A 14,504-nucleotide genomic window follows, 5' to 3' on the forward strand; every position below is an offset into this window, starting at 1 on the left:
CAATTAGCCATATCAATTTATTTGGTTCCAACAAACTTTCCTGTAGGACCTTCCAACACAGATATTTCAGTTTGAAAAAAAATTACCCCTTCGTTTTAAGCGGATTGTCTCTATTGTTTGTTTGTTTATTTGGATTATAGGCTGTTAGCCTGTTACCCTTCTTAAAATTAAACATGAATACAGAAAACAGAAAAAATACAAACTTAAAACTTATACATTCAGTTGCTCTGGACTTGTGTGAAATTAGCGGATAAAAGTTTTTGTTGCGTGCAAGTTTCTGTTCAACGTCTTGCTGGATTTAATGAATAATGAATTATTTCAGTAGAACAGTAAATTGATTGTTCATCAAGTAGCAACATTCAAAATCATGCTCATTAGATAGAGAATTGATCATTCATCTTTCCACATAATTAATTTTTTTCTTGATCGTGACAGAGAAAAGTTATAGACTGAAACGTGAGCATGGGTCAATATAGGAAAATATACAGAATTCCAAATTTATTTCATTAATTTCAATAATTCATTATTCATTAAATCCAGCAAGACGTTGAACAGAAACTTGCACGCAACAAAAACTTTTATCCGCTAGCTTCACACATAGAGGCGAATGAACTGCAAAGTTTAAAGCCTCTTAAAAACTTGCAAGCAAAGCAAGCAACTTTGCATAAGTCTAAACATGCGGTCCCAGGCGTATGTCTTACAGATTTCTTCCCGGCCCTTAAAGTGTTAAATATAATCTTAATCTTCTTCGAATTTCTTCTGATGTCATATTTACAGAAACAACATTTTGTAGCACGTTGAACTCACGCATAAATCTGGCTGTCGGTTCATGTTGGGTGTAGTTTCTGTTCCTCAGGGGTGGATCAAACATCCTCCGTCGACGAAGAGAAACGGGACTGGTATTAAAACGAATCCTGTCGTAGAGACGCGAGCTTATGATGCAAAAAAAAATGTTCTGTCAATTTTGTGCCTGCTGTTGATGGTATCCAGATCTACCAAACAGCAGAGATCTTTATATGGTGGCCGGTGTTCTTGATGATGAATAATTCAATAAACAACCATCGCACCGCAAATCGAAAGGCAGTTTTGAAAACTCCAATAAATTCTTCACAAGGATAATTTGTTACTTTGACAAAAAAAATTGTTTGAATTTTTTGCATCGATTTCCAAAAAGTACCAAAAACAGGATTTTTATAGTGCTTTTCATAATCCACTGTAATTCTGCAAATACCGCAGTAAGCTCTAATGTTTGCAGGCAAATTTTTAGGCTAGTATATAACCTAAACATCTGTGAACGTTTCATATTGATCCGTTCAGCCGTTTTTTTCTAGCCGATTTTTTAAAGTTTGGAGTAAATTAGGGGAGCATTTAAACGCAAATCGTACGAAAAGTATGACATCATACGCGACTCACAGAATGAACGATTCGTAGCTTTCGTCTTTTAGCGAATTCGTTTTTGTTCAGTTTCAACCCCAGTGCCGCACTAAAACGTTTTTTTATTCACTCAGTTTCGCACTCAGTGTCGCACTAGTTCGCCCCGAAAGCTGTTAGTTTCGCACTGAGATGTTTCACGGGTTGGCACTCGGGTTCACCAATACAACTATACTGAACTGTCAAGTTCCGAGTATTGTTTTGGAAAATCTAAAAATAGAGACTATGAAAATGGAAAACCTGCTGCTCTTGCTTTTGTATTATTTGAATCGTAATCCAATTCGGATTCTGATTTTGAAGAGTATATTCGTGTAGACGGCATTAAGCTCCGTGTGCTTTCATTGGGAGGCGAAAATTATTATGGATATTCAGGAGGAATAAACATGCTCTCAAAATCAAAATTAGGAATGAAAATTTACTTTAACGTATCGAATATTTATTTTATGTGATGAAATAAGAGGGTTTTTTTCCGATATCGCAGAAACATTGAACGAAAACTGTGTCTAATGATGATTTTATATTATAATAGTAATTATTTGTGGAACAAACAGGAAATGCATCGACAAATGGTTAAGTGAGTGTCAGGACTACATGTGTTAGGTAATCAAACAATATGAAGTAAAAATTGTCATTCAAACTTTTATATTTTTACACTGCACTTGGCCCTTCTGATCTTATAGAGAATACTTTACCTCCCAAGTACTAATATCTCCACCAGACGTCGACACTGTACATTTGTCGTCGCAAATATAAACAAATCAGACTATACAACGCACACCAACAAACCACCGCATTCGTGAAACTGAAAACGTTTTTTTATTACAGAGTCAGTGTGGCACTGACTCAGTTTTAAAAACGAATTCGCTATTTATGAGTTTGTGGGTGAAGAGTGCGTGCATGTGTGGAAACGCGTACGAATATGTGTGAGTATCATCACTCCTTACAATATTTGGTCGGTGTTAAGTCAGACCGGACCATGTGACATTTTTATGATTTCGAGAAAAACGAACTTGAAGTTCAGCGCTCTGCAATATTCGAAGCATTTAATTTTTTCGTTCAATATTATTCTCAGAAATGTTAGCTACTCTCTGGCAATACTTTGATGTATGATAATTGTAAAAAACATCTAGTATCGCGCCAAAAAATTCAGCTATTTGGCTCCCTATACGTACATAGTCCACTCTGACTGAATCAAATGGAGCTTTTTTTAGATTTAGTTCACTATGACTGAACAATTTCGAAATATTTCTCAATGGAATAACAGTTGTGAGTCAAAGTGTGCCATTCTGTTATGAAGATTAGAGTGAGAAGGTCTGCGTAAACATTTGATTGCGTTCAGCATAACAGTCCCTGCTATCTATTACAGGCATAAATATATTTTCGTTCATCAATCATAACAATTTCGATCCGTTATTCCTGCTGTATGCGAGATTTTCCAAATCTGATAAATGTGGTATGTAGTTTCCATAATGCTTAACAAAAGGTAATCAATAACTCGAAATTTTCAATTTTGCGACTTGGTCCCCTCTGACTTAACACCGACGATTTGTACCTACAGACGCATGAAAACGAAAGTTACGAATCGTTCGTTCTGAGAGTCGTGTAGGATTTTGTACTTCTGGTACGATTTGCGATTAATTTAATCCAAACTTTGAATAATCAGCTACAAAAAAAAAACCACTGAACGTATCAATATGAAACGTTTACAGATGTTGAGGGAATACACTAGGCTGAAAATTTGCCTGCAAACATTAGAACTTGCTGTGATATTTGCAGAATTACAGTATATTTTGTAAAGCACTGTAAAAATCCTGTTTTTGGCACTTTTTCGATATGGATGAACAAATTCAAATAATTTTTCGTAATTGAAATTTATGAAGATTTTTTTGGGCTAAATATAAACCTTCAATTTCGAGAATTTATCACCTTTATTTATTATCAAATATTTGTCTATCATTCTCCACTCTGACTAGTAGAGATGTGCCATCCGCTCATGAGCTGTTCCGAAGAATCGACTCTTTGAAGTGAGTTGACGCGGAACAGCTCGCAAAAAAAATCAAACAGCTCTTCAGCTCACTTTGATGATGATGAAGGAGAGAAAAGAGCTGTAGAATTGAAGAGAGTGTGTGAGCTGTAAGATTCAAATGAACTGACCGTCTCTAGCTCTTCGTGTTAAGACATCAGTTTAGTTTCATTTGTCCCTCGTCTTTTCAACTGTTATATTCGCGTTGACGGCATTGAGCTTTGTTTACCAGTTTAGGGGGCGCCAAAAATAATAATTGGCTCTCAGGCAGAATGAACACGTTTTTAAAATTCAAATTATTAATGAAAATTAACTTCTGTGTATCAAATGAGTATTCTATTTCAATGAAAAACACTTTGTTTGCAGGCGTTGCAAAAATCTCATAAGATTTTTTTTTTTTTGAAGAAAACTTTCTATTGTAATGTAAAGCCTCAGTAAAAATGTCGGAAATGTTGTACTCGCCGAGTCTGTTGTAAATAATAGTCTGGAATACGTGTTTCAAGTAATTAATAATATGGTGTGAAAAATTTCATTTGAATTTTAACATTTTCAAACTGGCTTCGTGGCTATCGAGTTTGGGACCCAAACTGAAAGTCGGCACTGACAACTGAGCTGAAGAGCTGTTCATAAAGAACAGCTCATTTAGATGAGCTGATATGATCAGAGCTGTTCATCATGATGAGCTGATTTGCACACCTCTACTGACTAGACTTTACGATTAGCAGTTTCTCAATTGAAAATGATCTTTTGGTGAAACAAGCACTCCTAAGAATTCTAGATCAGTCTTGGCGAATTGCATAAAAAAAGACTTCACTGAAAAGTCTCAATGGCCTCGGCGAAATTGACGTCTTCAACAAAAGTTCTTATCTTAACCTATCTTGACTTCAAACAAAATTAGGGATAAGTTGTTTTTTTTCTATGAAAACATGACATTTTTTTTTGTTAGAAAACTGTAAAAGTGCCCATTTTCCAATGTATGGGTGACTTGTTGGAAATTGTAAGGACTATTCATAAAAAATGTTTTGATAAATTTTTCAAAACTACGTTTTTGAGAAAAAATGAATTTCATTTTTTGAAATATTTTTTTTCAGTGCAATTTTTGAAAACAATTTGTTTAATTTAAAAAAAATAAAGAATTTCCTACATTTTATCTTTTGACCATTTTTTTTTTTTGATAATTTTTGTGAAACTTAAAAAAAAACCTTTGACCCCTTTCAAAAAGTAGTCTAATTTTTTTTAAATATTTCAAGTACCGTCATCCGATGGCAAATTGATTACCAGGGTGAAATTGATTAAACGTATTACTGAAAACAAACCCAAATTTTCAGAGGTATTAAGCAATTTCATTTTAAACTTTTTTAATCTGATATGTTCAATAATCATCTGAAGGTTCTTTTTGTTAATGGATCTCAACGAATCTCTTATTAAATTGCATGAAAATTAACATTTTTCTGAATAGCATTTTCGTTTCCACTATGGTAAAAAAATATTTTCAACACATCAAAACAATATTTATACACTTCTTCTTCTTCTTCAATGGCACTAATGTAACAGGATCACTGGACCACCTACAACCCGATACACATGCCCTTATGGCAACAAAATTCTAGCAAGTGCGTCACGCTGTGCAACCAAAATAAACATGCGAACCATGTCGTAAATTCAGGCCAAGGTTCCGATGGTTATTTATTGCATAATATGACGCGCTGACCATTAACTTCCTTTGTTTACTTTTGCACTTCTTCGCTAGCTTCGCTAGCGTGAATTTAATGACAAACACATGCTTGCGCAAATGCGCAAACGTTTCCTATTTATGCTTTCGATTCCGGTTGACATCTTTTCGGACACATGTGTTATGTGTTTTACTACAATTCACCTGACCACGCATAATAATAGAATTTAGGTTGTAGCTAGTTGTAAGAAATAAACGAATTGAATAAAAGGGAGTCTGACCCAGTTGGGCGGACTCAGTATGAACGCGTACGTGAAAGTCTTTTCATATAACCGAAAGAAACTACTGGGTGTCCACATGGCGATCCTGCGACCTGCGACATGGCGACCGAGACCAGGACTAGTGTGATCTGTGCGGTACTAAGGGTGAGCCGGAAAGTGTTGTTGTGCGACTGAACAGAAACCAATTAAGCAAATTAAGGTGCAAACAGTGATCTACAAATTTATTTCTCTCGAAAGAATAAAGTGAGTGATAGACGTTGGTCAAAGATTGTAGTGAAAGAAGAAGAAAATTCCGACAATGAATCGCTTGTTCCGGATTGATTGAACAATAAAGACATGCTGTCGAGCATATACAGCAAAGTGGAAAGCATGTTGAAGGAAAATGATTCCTGCACGGAGTCGGTTGGAGAAGCTCATTTGTTTGTGCCATCGTTGTCTGCTGAGAAGTTTGATTCACGATCGATGTTTACGTTGAACTGCAAGTGCTCTAATCCTTAAAGAGTCATTAACTGAACAAACCTATCCTTACATCAGAACCACCGAGCCGTCGGGGCCCAGCGCGAGACAAAAAGACAAAAAAATTATTTTAGCTGGTGCTGGTGAAAAAAAAAGAGAGTGATTTGTGATTTGTGAGTGCTGATAAATGAGACGCATGACAGAATCAGCGAATCGATATTGAAAGCAGCAAAACAGGTGCGCGAGGGCATGACGCTAAAACACACCACTGGGTAGCCTCAACGGTCAGCAAGGCATTCCCATTTAAAGAGGCGTTCCCGCAATACAGTGATTCCGTTGGTACTTGCAATCGTACTGGTACCACCTGCAGCAGTAGCGTTACTTCACCACAGCATCGCTAAGTGTTACCCCCTCGTCAACATAGAAGGAAATCAACTAAGTCAGACAGGAAGCAGCCATCACATGCAGAGGTGCCGGATGGAAAAGCAAGGCGGGTGAGCTCCTGAAATCATTATATATATAAGCAGTTCTTAATAAAAAAAAAAAAAAAAAAAAAAAAAAAAAAACGAAATAAATACATAGATTTTTGATAGTTGTTGCCCAATGTGTTTTGAGACCAGCATGGGTCTTTTTAGCTCTAAAACTGTAGCAAATACAGGAGACCCTCAGGTCCAAATATTAAACCACTTAGAAAATCATGGTCAAATGCACGAATACCAAGGAACAATCCTTTGTATTCTTCTAGGCGTAATTATCATAACAACGCTCATGAAACTTTTTAAAGCCTACAAAACATGGGTAACAGCTCAAGCTGTGGAGGCGGCACGTAAAATGCAAGCGGCGTCCGACCTAGTATAAAACCAGATGGATCAAACTACAGCTAAGTTACATAAAAACGTCCAAAAACTACAAACAATCAACAAGACGATCCAACAAGAAATAGTAAAAAATCTTAGAAAAACTACATTGAGGGCTAAACTACAAGAAGCAGAGCAATTATATGCCGAAGTAAAACGAATTTTAAAACTAAATATAAATACTATTAAGGGATCGGACTGCACCCACTACATATCAACAGCTAAAGAAGCTATCCAAAATATTAGAGAAACTATAACTAGTAATAAACAGTATAAAAGACGTAGCCTAAAAGAGATTGGACTAGCGGTTTTATTTACAGTAGGATTGAACAAAATAAAATCAAAAATGGCAAACCTTCCAGAAACTATTAAACTCACTTCCTCCATAGTCCCTCAATTTGACGGAACAATCGACAAACTAAAATCATTTTTGGACGCACTGAACCTAGTAAAAACACTAGAAACAAATGACAATAAAACGACTATCATAACAGTTATTTTAACAAAACTCGAAGGAAGAGCTAGAAATGCCTTCCCCGACACACCATCTTCTTTGGAAGAAATCATTCAAACCCTTAAATCGACAATTAAATCCACACCCCCCGCTCAAATAATAGCAAAAATGACCGGTCTGAGACAAAATGGTAATATAGAAAATTTTTGCCAAGATCTCGAAATACTGGTCAACAAATTAGAAAATGCGTACATCGGAATTGAAGTTCCAACACAGGTTGCTAAATCATTGGCAACAAAGGAAGGAATAAAAAGCCTAGCTAACGGACTGAAAAACGAAAAAACCTCTCTAATCATCAGAGCGGGTACTTTCAACTCATTTTCAGATGCAACAACAAAAGCACTGGAAGAAAATTCCACAAGTTCGAACGTTAACATTCTCTCCTATTCGCAAATTAACAGAAACACAAATCGATACAATAACAATTTCAACCACCCTGCTAACAGGGGCAATTATCAGCGTTATCCATTTAATTCTACCAACAGAGGTAGAAACCAACACAGCTTTAATAATCAACAACGCAGAAACGCACAATTTTTCAACAACTCAACTTTTCCTCAAAGAAATAATAACAACCAGGGCCGACAGAACCAAGTTCGAGGTCAATTTACAAATAATAACACGCAGCGATATCACAACAACCAACACAATGCTAATTTTAACCGTCCGGTACAATACATCCGATTGACGGGAAACGAAGAAATTCCGACGGACGACCTCCAGTCCGAGCCGGTTATGTCATTGGAGGGAAACCAACAGTTAGGAAACCGATGTTAAACATTTACAAATGTGACGTAACTTGTTCAATGTTCGTCACCCTAAAAATGCAAATGACTAAAAGACCATGCACATTAATAATCGACACAGGTGCGGACATCTCTATAATCAAAGAAGACCCAATTAACGGAAAGCAAATAATAGACACCAACAATAAATGCATTATTAACGGAGTTACAGAAGGAAAAATAGAAACAATTGCAAGCACATGCACAAACATTATATTCAATGACATAGAAATTCCACATCAATTCCAAATCGTCAGCAATAAATTTCCAATAAAAGCTGATGGCATCTTAGGTAGAGACTTTCTAACCAAATTTGAATGTAACCTATGTCTGAAAACATGGCTAATGACATTCTTTTATGATAATACGCAGATAGAGATACCAATTCAAGATAACTGGGATAATAATTACGTTATCCCACCAAGATGTCAGTTAATAAAACAATTTTTCTTACCGAACATAGAAGAGGATACCGTCATAATAGCACAAGAAATTAAACCAGGCCTATTCTGCGCAAACTCAATAATCTCTAAAAATTCATCATATATTAATCTCATAAACACTAATACAAGTGAAACAACAATACCAACAGATTTCAAACCACTAGCAATACCTTTAAGCGAATACTCCATTAATCAACTTAACACAACAATAAATCAGGATTCTCCGAATAGAATTACCCAACTACTCAAAGAATTAAAACTGGAAAACACACCAGACAATGCGAAAACTAAACTTATCAAACTTTGTACAACTTATAACGACATTTTCGCTTTGGAAAAAGATACATTAACAACAAACAATTTCTACAAGCAAAAAATATGTTTAGAAGACAAAACTCCAGTATATATAAAAAATTACAGAACACCTGAAGCCCAAACAACAGAAATAAATAAACAAATTAATCACATGCTCGATAATAAAATAATTCAACATTCCATCTCACCATATAACTCACCAATATTACTGGTTCCCAAAAAATCTAACAACCAAGATAAGAAATGGCGATTGGTGGTTGATTTCCGCCAACTAAACAAAAAAATTACACCAGATAAATTTCCACTTCCAAGAATAGACGAAATCCTTGATAATTTAGGTAGAGCAAAATACTTTTCCACATTAGATTTAATGTCAGGTTTTCACTAAATAGAACTTGACGACAAATCAAAAAAATACACAGCATTTTCAACGTCTAACGGCCACTACGAATTCACTAGGTTACCTTTCGGCCTTAATATATCCCCAAACAGTTTCCAGAGAATGATGTCCATAGCTCTCAGCGGACTACCTCCCCAATGTGCATTTCTTTATATTGACGACATAATCGTTGTTGGATGTTCTGTAACTCATCACCTCAACAATTTAGAAAATGTATTTCAACAACTACAAAAGTATAACCTAAAATTAAATCCCCAAAAGTGCTTATTTTTTAGACCCGACGTGACATACCTAGGACACAATATTTCAGCTGTCGGCATACAGCCCGACCAAACAAAATTTTCAGCAATATTAAATTACCCCACACCTTCGACTCCCGATGAAGTCAGGCGTTTTGTAGCCTTCTGTAATTATTATCGAAGGTTTATACCGAATTTCGCAGAAATAGCACACCCATTGAACAAACTGCTAAGAAAAAACGTAAAATTTGACTGGACCCCCGAATGTCAAATAGCATTTAATAAATTAAAGAATGAACTCATTTCACCAACGTTACTTCAATTTCCTGATTTTACACGAGAATTCAAACTAATAACTGACGCCTCGCAAGTGGCATGTGGCGCAGTATTAACCCAAGAACAAGACGGAATAGAACTTCCAATAGCCTATGCGAGCAAAGCCTTCACGAAAGGTGAGGCAAATAAATCAACGATTGAACAGGAATTGACTGCAATTCACTGGGCAATAACGTATTTTAGACCCTATCTTTATGGTAGAAAATTCACTGTGAAGACAGATCATAGACCTTTAGTTTACCTATTTTCTATGAAAGACCCCTCATCAAAACTCACTAGAATGAGGCTGGATCTAGAGGAATTTAATTTCGACGTAAAATACTTACAAGGAAAACTAAATGTAACGGCTGATGCCCTATCAAGAATAAAAATTGACTCTGAAACACTGAAAACAGTGATGGCCATGCAAACTAGAGCCATGACTAGGAAAACACAAAGAATTGAAAATAACCCCGAAAAAGCGAATTTCACTGCACTCGACAACACCGAGTCTGATCAACTTAAAGTGTACGAGGCAGTCGAACCTAGAGAATGGGAGAGTCTACCCAAACTTCAATGCGGACGCGCATTTGAAAGTAATGAAATCACTTGTGAAAATGAAACTGAAATAATAAAATGCGCAATAACAAACAAAACAGGATATAGAAAAAAAATGTCGACATACACTGAAATTGCAAGCAATGACGAAAAATCCCTAGGAAACTTATTACAAAAAATTGAAAATATGACCAAGAAACTGAGAATAAGCGTGATAGCTCTAGCGTTATCGAGCGCAATATTCCAATTATGCAGCGTTCAACTCTTCAAGAAGACTTGTAACGACTCACTAAAAGACTTGCAAATAGTGCTCTACACACCCAAGCGTGTGATAGAAAGCAGTGAAGAAAAACTAAGTATCCTAAAAAAATTTCACAACACACCAATAGGCGGACACGTTGGTGCCAGCCGACTATACAAAAAACTCAGTAGACTCTATTCGTGGACAAAAATGAAACAAGAAATTTATGATTACGTCAGAAATTGCATACAGTGCAAACAGAACAAATACTTAACGACATCTAACGAAAATTATATACAAACCAAAACCCCTCAAAAACCCTTCGACCATATATCCATGGACACGATTGGCCCCTTCAATAAATCAAATTCCGGAAACAGATACGCCCTAACTATCCAATGTAACCTTTCCAAATATGTAATAATAAAACCAACCTCCGACAAACAAGCATCTACAATAGCAAGAGCTTTCGTCGAAAACTGCATCCTTGTTTACGGCACTCCTTCTGTTATCCAAACAGATCAAGGAACCGAATACAAGAATGAATTATTCGAGAACATATCTAGACTATTACAGATAAAACAAAATTTTTCGACACCCTATCACCCCCAATCCATAGGAGGACTAGAAAGGAATCACCGTTGTCTGAATGAATACGTAAGACAATTTGTCAACCCTACACAAAGTGATTGGGATGACTGGCTGCCTTACTACACATTCTGTTACAACACGACTCCTCACACAGACTTTTCCTACACACCTTTCGAACTCGTTTTTGGCAGAAACGCCATACTACCCTTCAATATCCAAAATCCTACACATATAGAACCAATATACAATCTCGAAGACTACCACAAAGAGCTACAGTTCAAACTAAAAGTTACAGCAAAGACTACTAAAGAGTTAATTGATAAAATAAAAAAGAAGCGTACAGATAAACAAAGTGAACTTGCCAAACCAATACAAATAAAAATAGGAGATTCAGTCCTGTTAACGAATGAGAACAGAAGAAAACTAGATAAAATATACCTTGGACCATTCCAAATAATATCAATTGAGCATCCCAATGTCACAATTGTAGACATTAAAACTAAAAACAAACAGACTATACATAAAAATCGCATAATAAAATGCAACTAATGAGCAACCCATCTCCATTAGGGGGAAGGGAATGCATAACTAAATTAAATTCCCAGACGATCACGAGTTTATAATATTACCTATTCAAATACCTATGTTGTATTGTATACTACAACAGTTTACCAAGTTAGTAATTAGTTAGTTAATTAACTCGAATACAAAAAAAAATGTACATATTCCAAATATTAAACAAACATGTTTATACATACAAAAACCAGAATAATTGTAAGGTCAGACGAATTCTAGGCGAAATTTACTGAACACGAATGATTCCATTAGATTACATCATTCTCAAAAAGAGGGAAGGTGTAACAGGATCACTGGACCACCTACAACCCGATACACATGCCCTTATGGCAACAAAATTCTAGCAAGTGCGTCACGCTGTGCAACCAAAATAAACATGCGAACCATGTCGTAAATTCAGGCCAAGGTTCCGATGGTTATTTATTGCATAATATGACGCGCTGACCATTAACTTCCTTTGTTTACTTTTGCACTTCTTCGCTAGCTTCGCTAGCGTGAATTTAATGACAAACACATGCTTGCGCAAATGCGCAAACGTTTCCTATTTATGCTTTCGATTCCGGTTGACATCTTTTCGGACACATGTGTTATGTGTTTTACTACAATTCACCTGACCACGCATAATAATAGAATTTAGGTTGTAGCTAGTTGTAAGAAATAAACGAATTGAATAAAAGGGAGTCTGACCCAGTTGGGCGGACTCAGTATGAACGCGTACGTGAAAGTCTTTTCATATAACCGAAAGAAACTACTGGGTGTCCACATGGCGATCCTGCGACCTGCGACACTAACGTTCTTAGAGGAACTTCGCCGTCTCAACGTAGTATTACTTGCGTCATTTTTATTAGTACTTAGTTGAGATTTGTATGCCAAATAACACGCCTTGAATGCATTCTGAGTGGCAAGCTCTAGAATACGCGTGATCACAGTGCAAGTCGGAGGAAATTTCTTTGACGAAAATATTTATACACGCTAAACATATTAATTCACTTCTATCCAATACTTGATGAGTTGAATAAGTAATCAAATACTTGTAATTACTATTCAAACAAGTGAGAAAAAAACTATTTAACAAAAAAGCATCACGAATGACCAGAACCGGATCCCATCATGCGACATATCGAACGTCTTGGTTTATCAAAACTAGCTCATTGGTGACCATTTCAAGAGTTTTTCCACATTAGGATAACCCGAATGGTCTCCGGATGACCTGCAGATCAGTGTTTAAATCGAGTTATGGAAAGGCATGACGACACCTTCAGGTGGATTGAATCAAATTTTCGTCACCTCAAACGCTTGAATTATCATTAAAATGGCCGTAGGTGAAGAAATAATTGATTTTCTATACATTTTTGTGCATATGAAACTAGAAAATCCTGAAAAACATAGATTGGTCAATTTCACCCCGAAGCTACATTTTGAAATTTTCCGCTAAAAATTTTCCAAATTAGCGCTTAAAGATTTTTTTTGAACAAAACTTACCATAACGTTTTGTGGGCTTAGCACCAGTACTGATTTTAAAAATAATTGGGTATAAATCTAACAAAAAAAATCGGAAATATTCACATTTTTCTGAAATTAGTGATCAATTTGCCCCCGGTTTACGGTATGCAAAGTTACTTAACACATTGACTGCCATGAGTACACCGGTAAACTCAGAAGTTAGTTCCCATTAGACCATGAGTTCACCGGTGAATTCGGCTACCGCTAAGCTCTAGAGATGTGCTATCCGCTCATGAGCTGTTCCGAAGAATCGACTCTTTGAAGTGAGTTGACACGGAACAGCTCGCAAAAAAAACATTTCTATTTCAATGAAAAACACTTTGTTTGCAGGCGGTTAAAAAATCTCATAAAAAATTGAATTTATATTTTAATGAAAAGTATCAGTAAAAATGTCGGAAATGTATAGACAAATGATTAAACAAGAGTCAGGAATACGCGTTTCAAGTAATTTAATAACATTATGTGAAAAATTTCATTTAAATTTTCACATTTTGAAGCTGGCTTCGTGTCTTCTAATCTGATAAAGATTACACTATCGAGTTTGGGACCCAAATTGAAAGTCGCCACCAGACGTCGACACTGACAACTGAGCTGAAGAGCTGTCCATAAAGAACATTTCTTTTAGATGATCTGAGCTGTTCATCATGATGAGCTGGATCGCACGCCTCTACTAAGCTCAGAAGACCCTCTTGTGGTGGAAGAAAAATGGCCTGTGGGGAACTTGTGGAGATTCAACAATGACAGTCAATGTGTTAAATGACCAATCTCTTCACACTCACAACGTTTCCCTGCAATCTGAGATATTGCTGCCAATGGCCAGTCGAGTTAACCCAGAATTCGTCAGCATGTCAACGTTACATGTCAATCAAACGAAGAGGTAAATGAATTGTAAACAAAAGAAGGATCACACAGAACTATAGATAATTTTCTCCAGAGCCTAAATTCTACTCACCATCGTGATTATTGGCGCCGTAGCCGGTCACGCTGCCGCTGCCGCCGCCTCCGCTATTGTTCTGGCCCGGCGATCCGGGTGCCGACAGCAGCAGCTCCTCGTTGACGGGTGAACTTTCGCGCGAGTTGTCCATGTAGCTTGGCGACACCGGTGCCGAGCGGGGCATCCCGAACGGCGTCCGGAAGCACTGCGAGCCCCGCTGGCGCCTCTTCCGGTAGCTCTGATCGATCAGCTTCAGCTCGCTGGAGGGATCTATCCGCCAGAAGCTACCCTTGCCCGGTTCGTCCTGCGATCGTGGCACCTTGATAAAGTAGCTGCAAAAAACGGAGGGAGTCAATTAAAATGTTGGAGA

General features: G+C 36.8%; 1 protein-coding gene across 7 annotated transcripts in view; it reads right to left on the reverse strand.

Annotated features, from left to right (window-relative positions):
• LOC129776345 (forkhead box protein K2-like) overlaps positions 1 to 14,504 on the reverse strand; it is a 51,642-nt gene that overhangs the window by 6,339 nt on the left and 30,799 nt on the right. For all 7 annotated transcript variants that reach the window (XM_055782212.1, XM_055782131.1, XM_055782450.1 and 4 more), the window contains one exon: positions 14,153 to 14,466. In XM_055782212.1, coding sequence (XP_055638187.1) covers positions 14,153 to 14,466 — 314 coding nt within the window. The remainder of the gene's footprint in view (positions 1 to 14,152; positions 14,467 to 14,504) is intronic.

The sequence above is a fragment of the Toxorhynchites rutilus genome, chromosome 1 (assembly GCF_029784135.1).
Source record: "Toxorhynchites rutilus septentrionalis strain SRP chromosome 1, ASM2978413v1, whole genome shotgun sequence".
NCBI classification, from domain to species: Eukaryota; Metazoa; Arthropoda; class Insecta; order Diptera; family Culicidae; genus Toxorhynchites; species Toxorhynchites rutilus.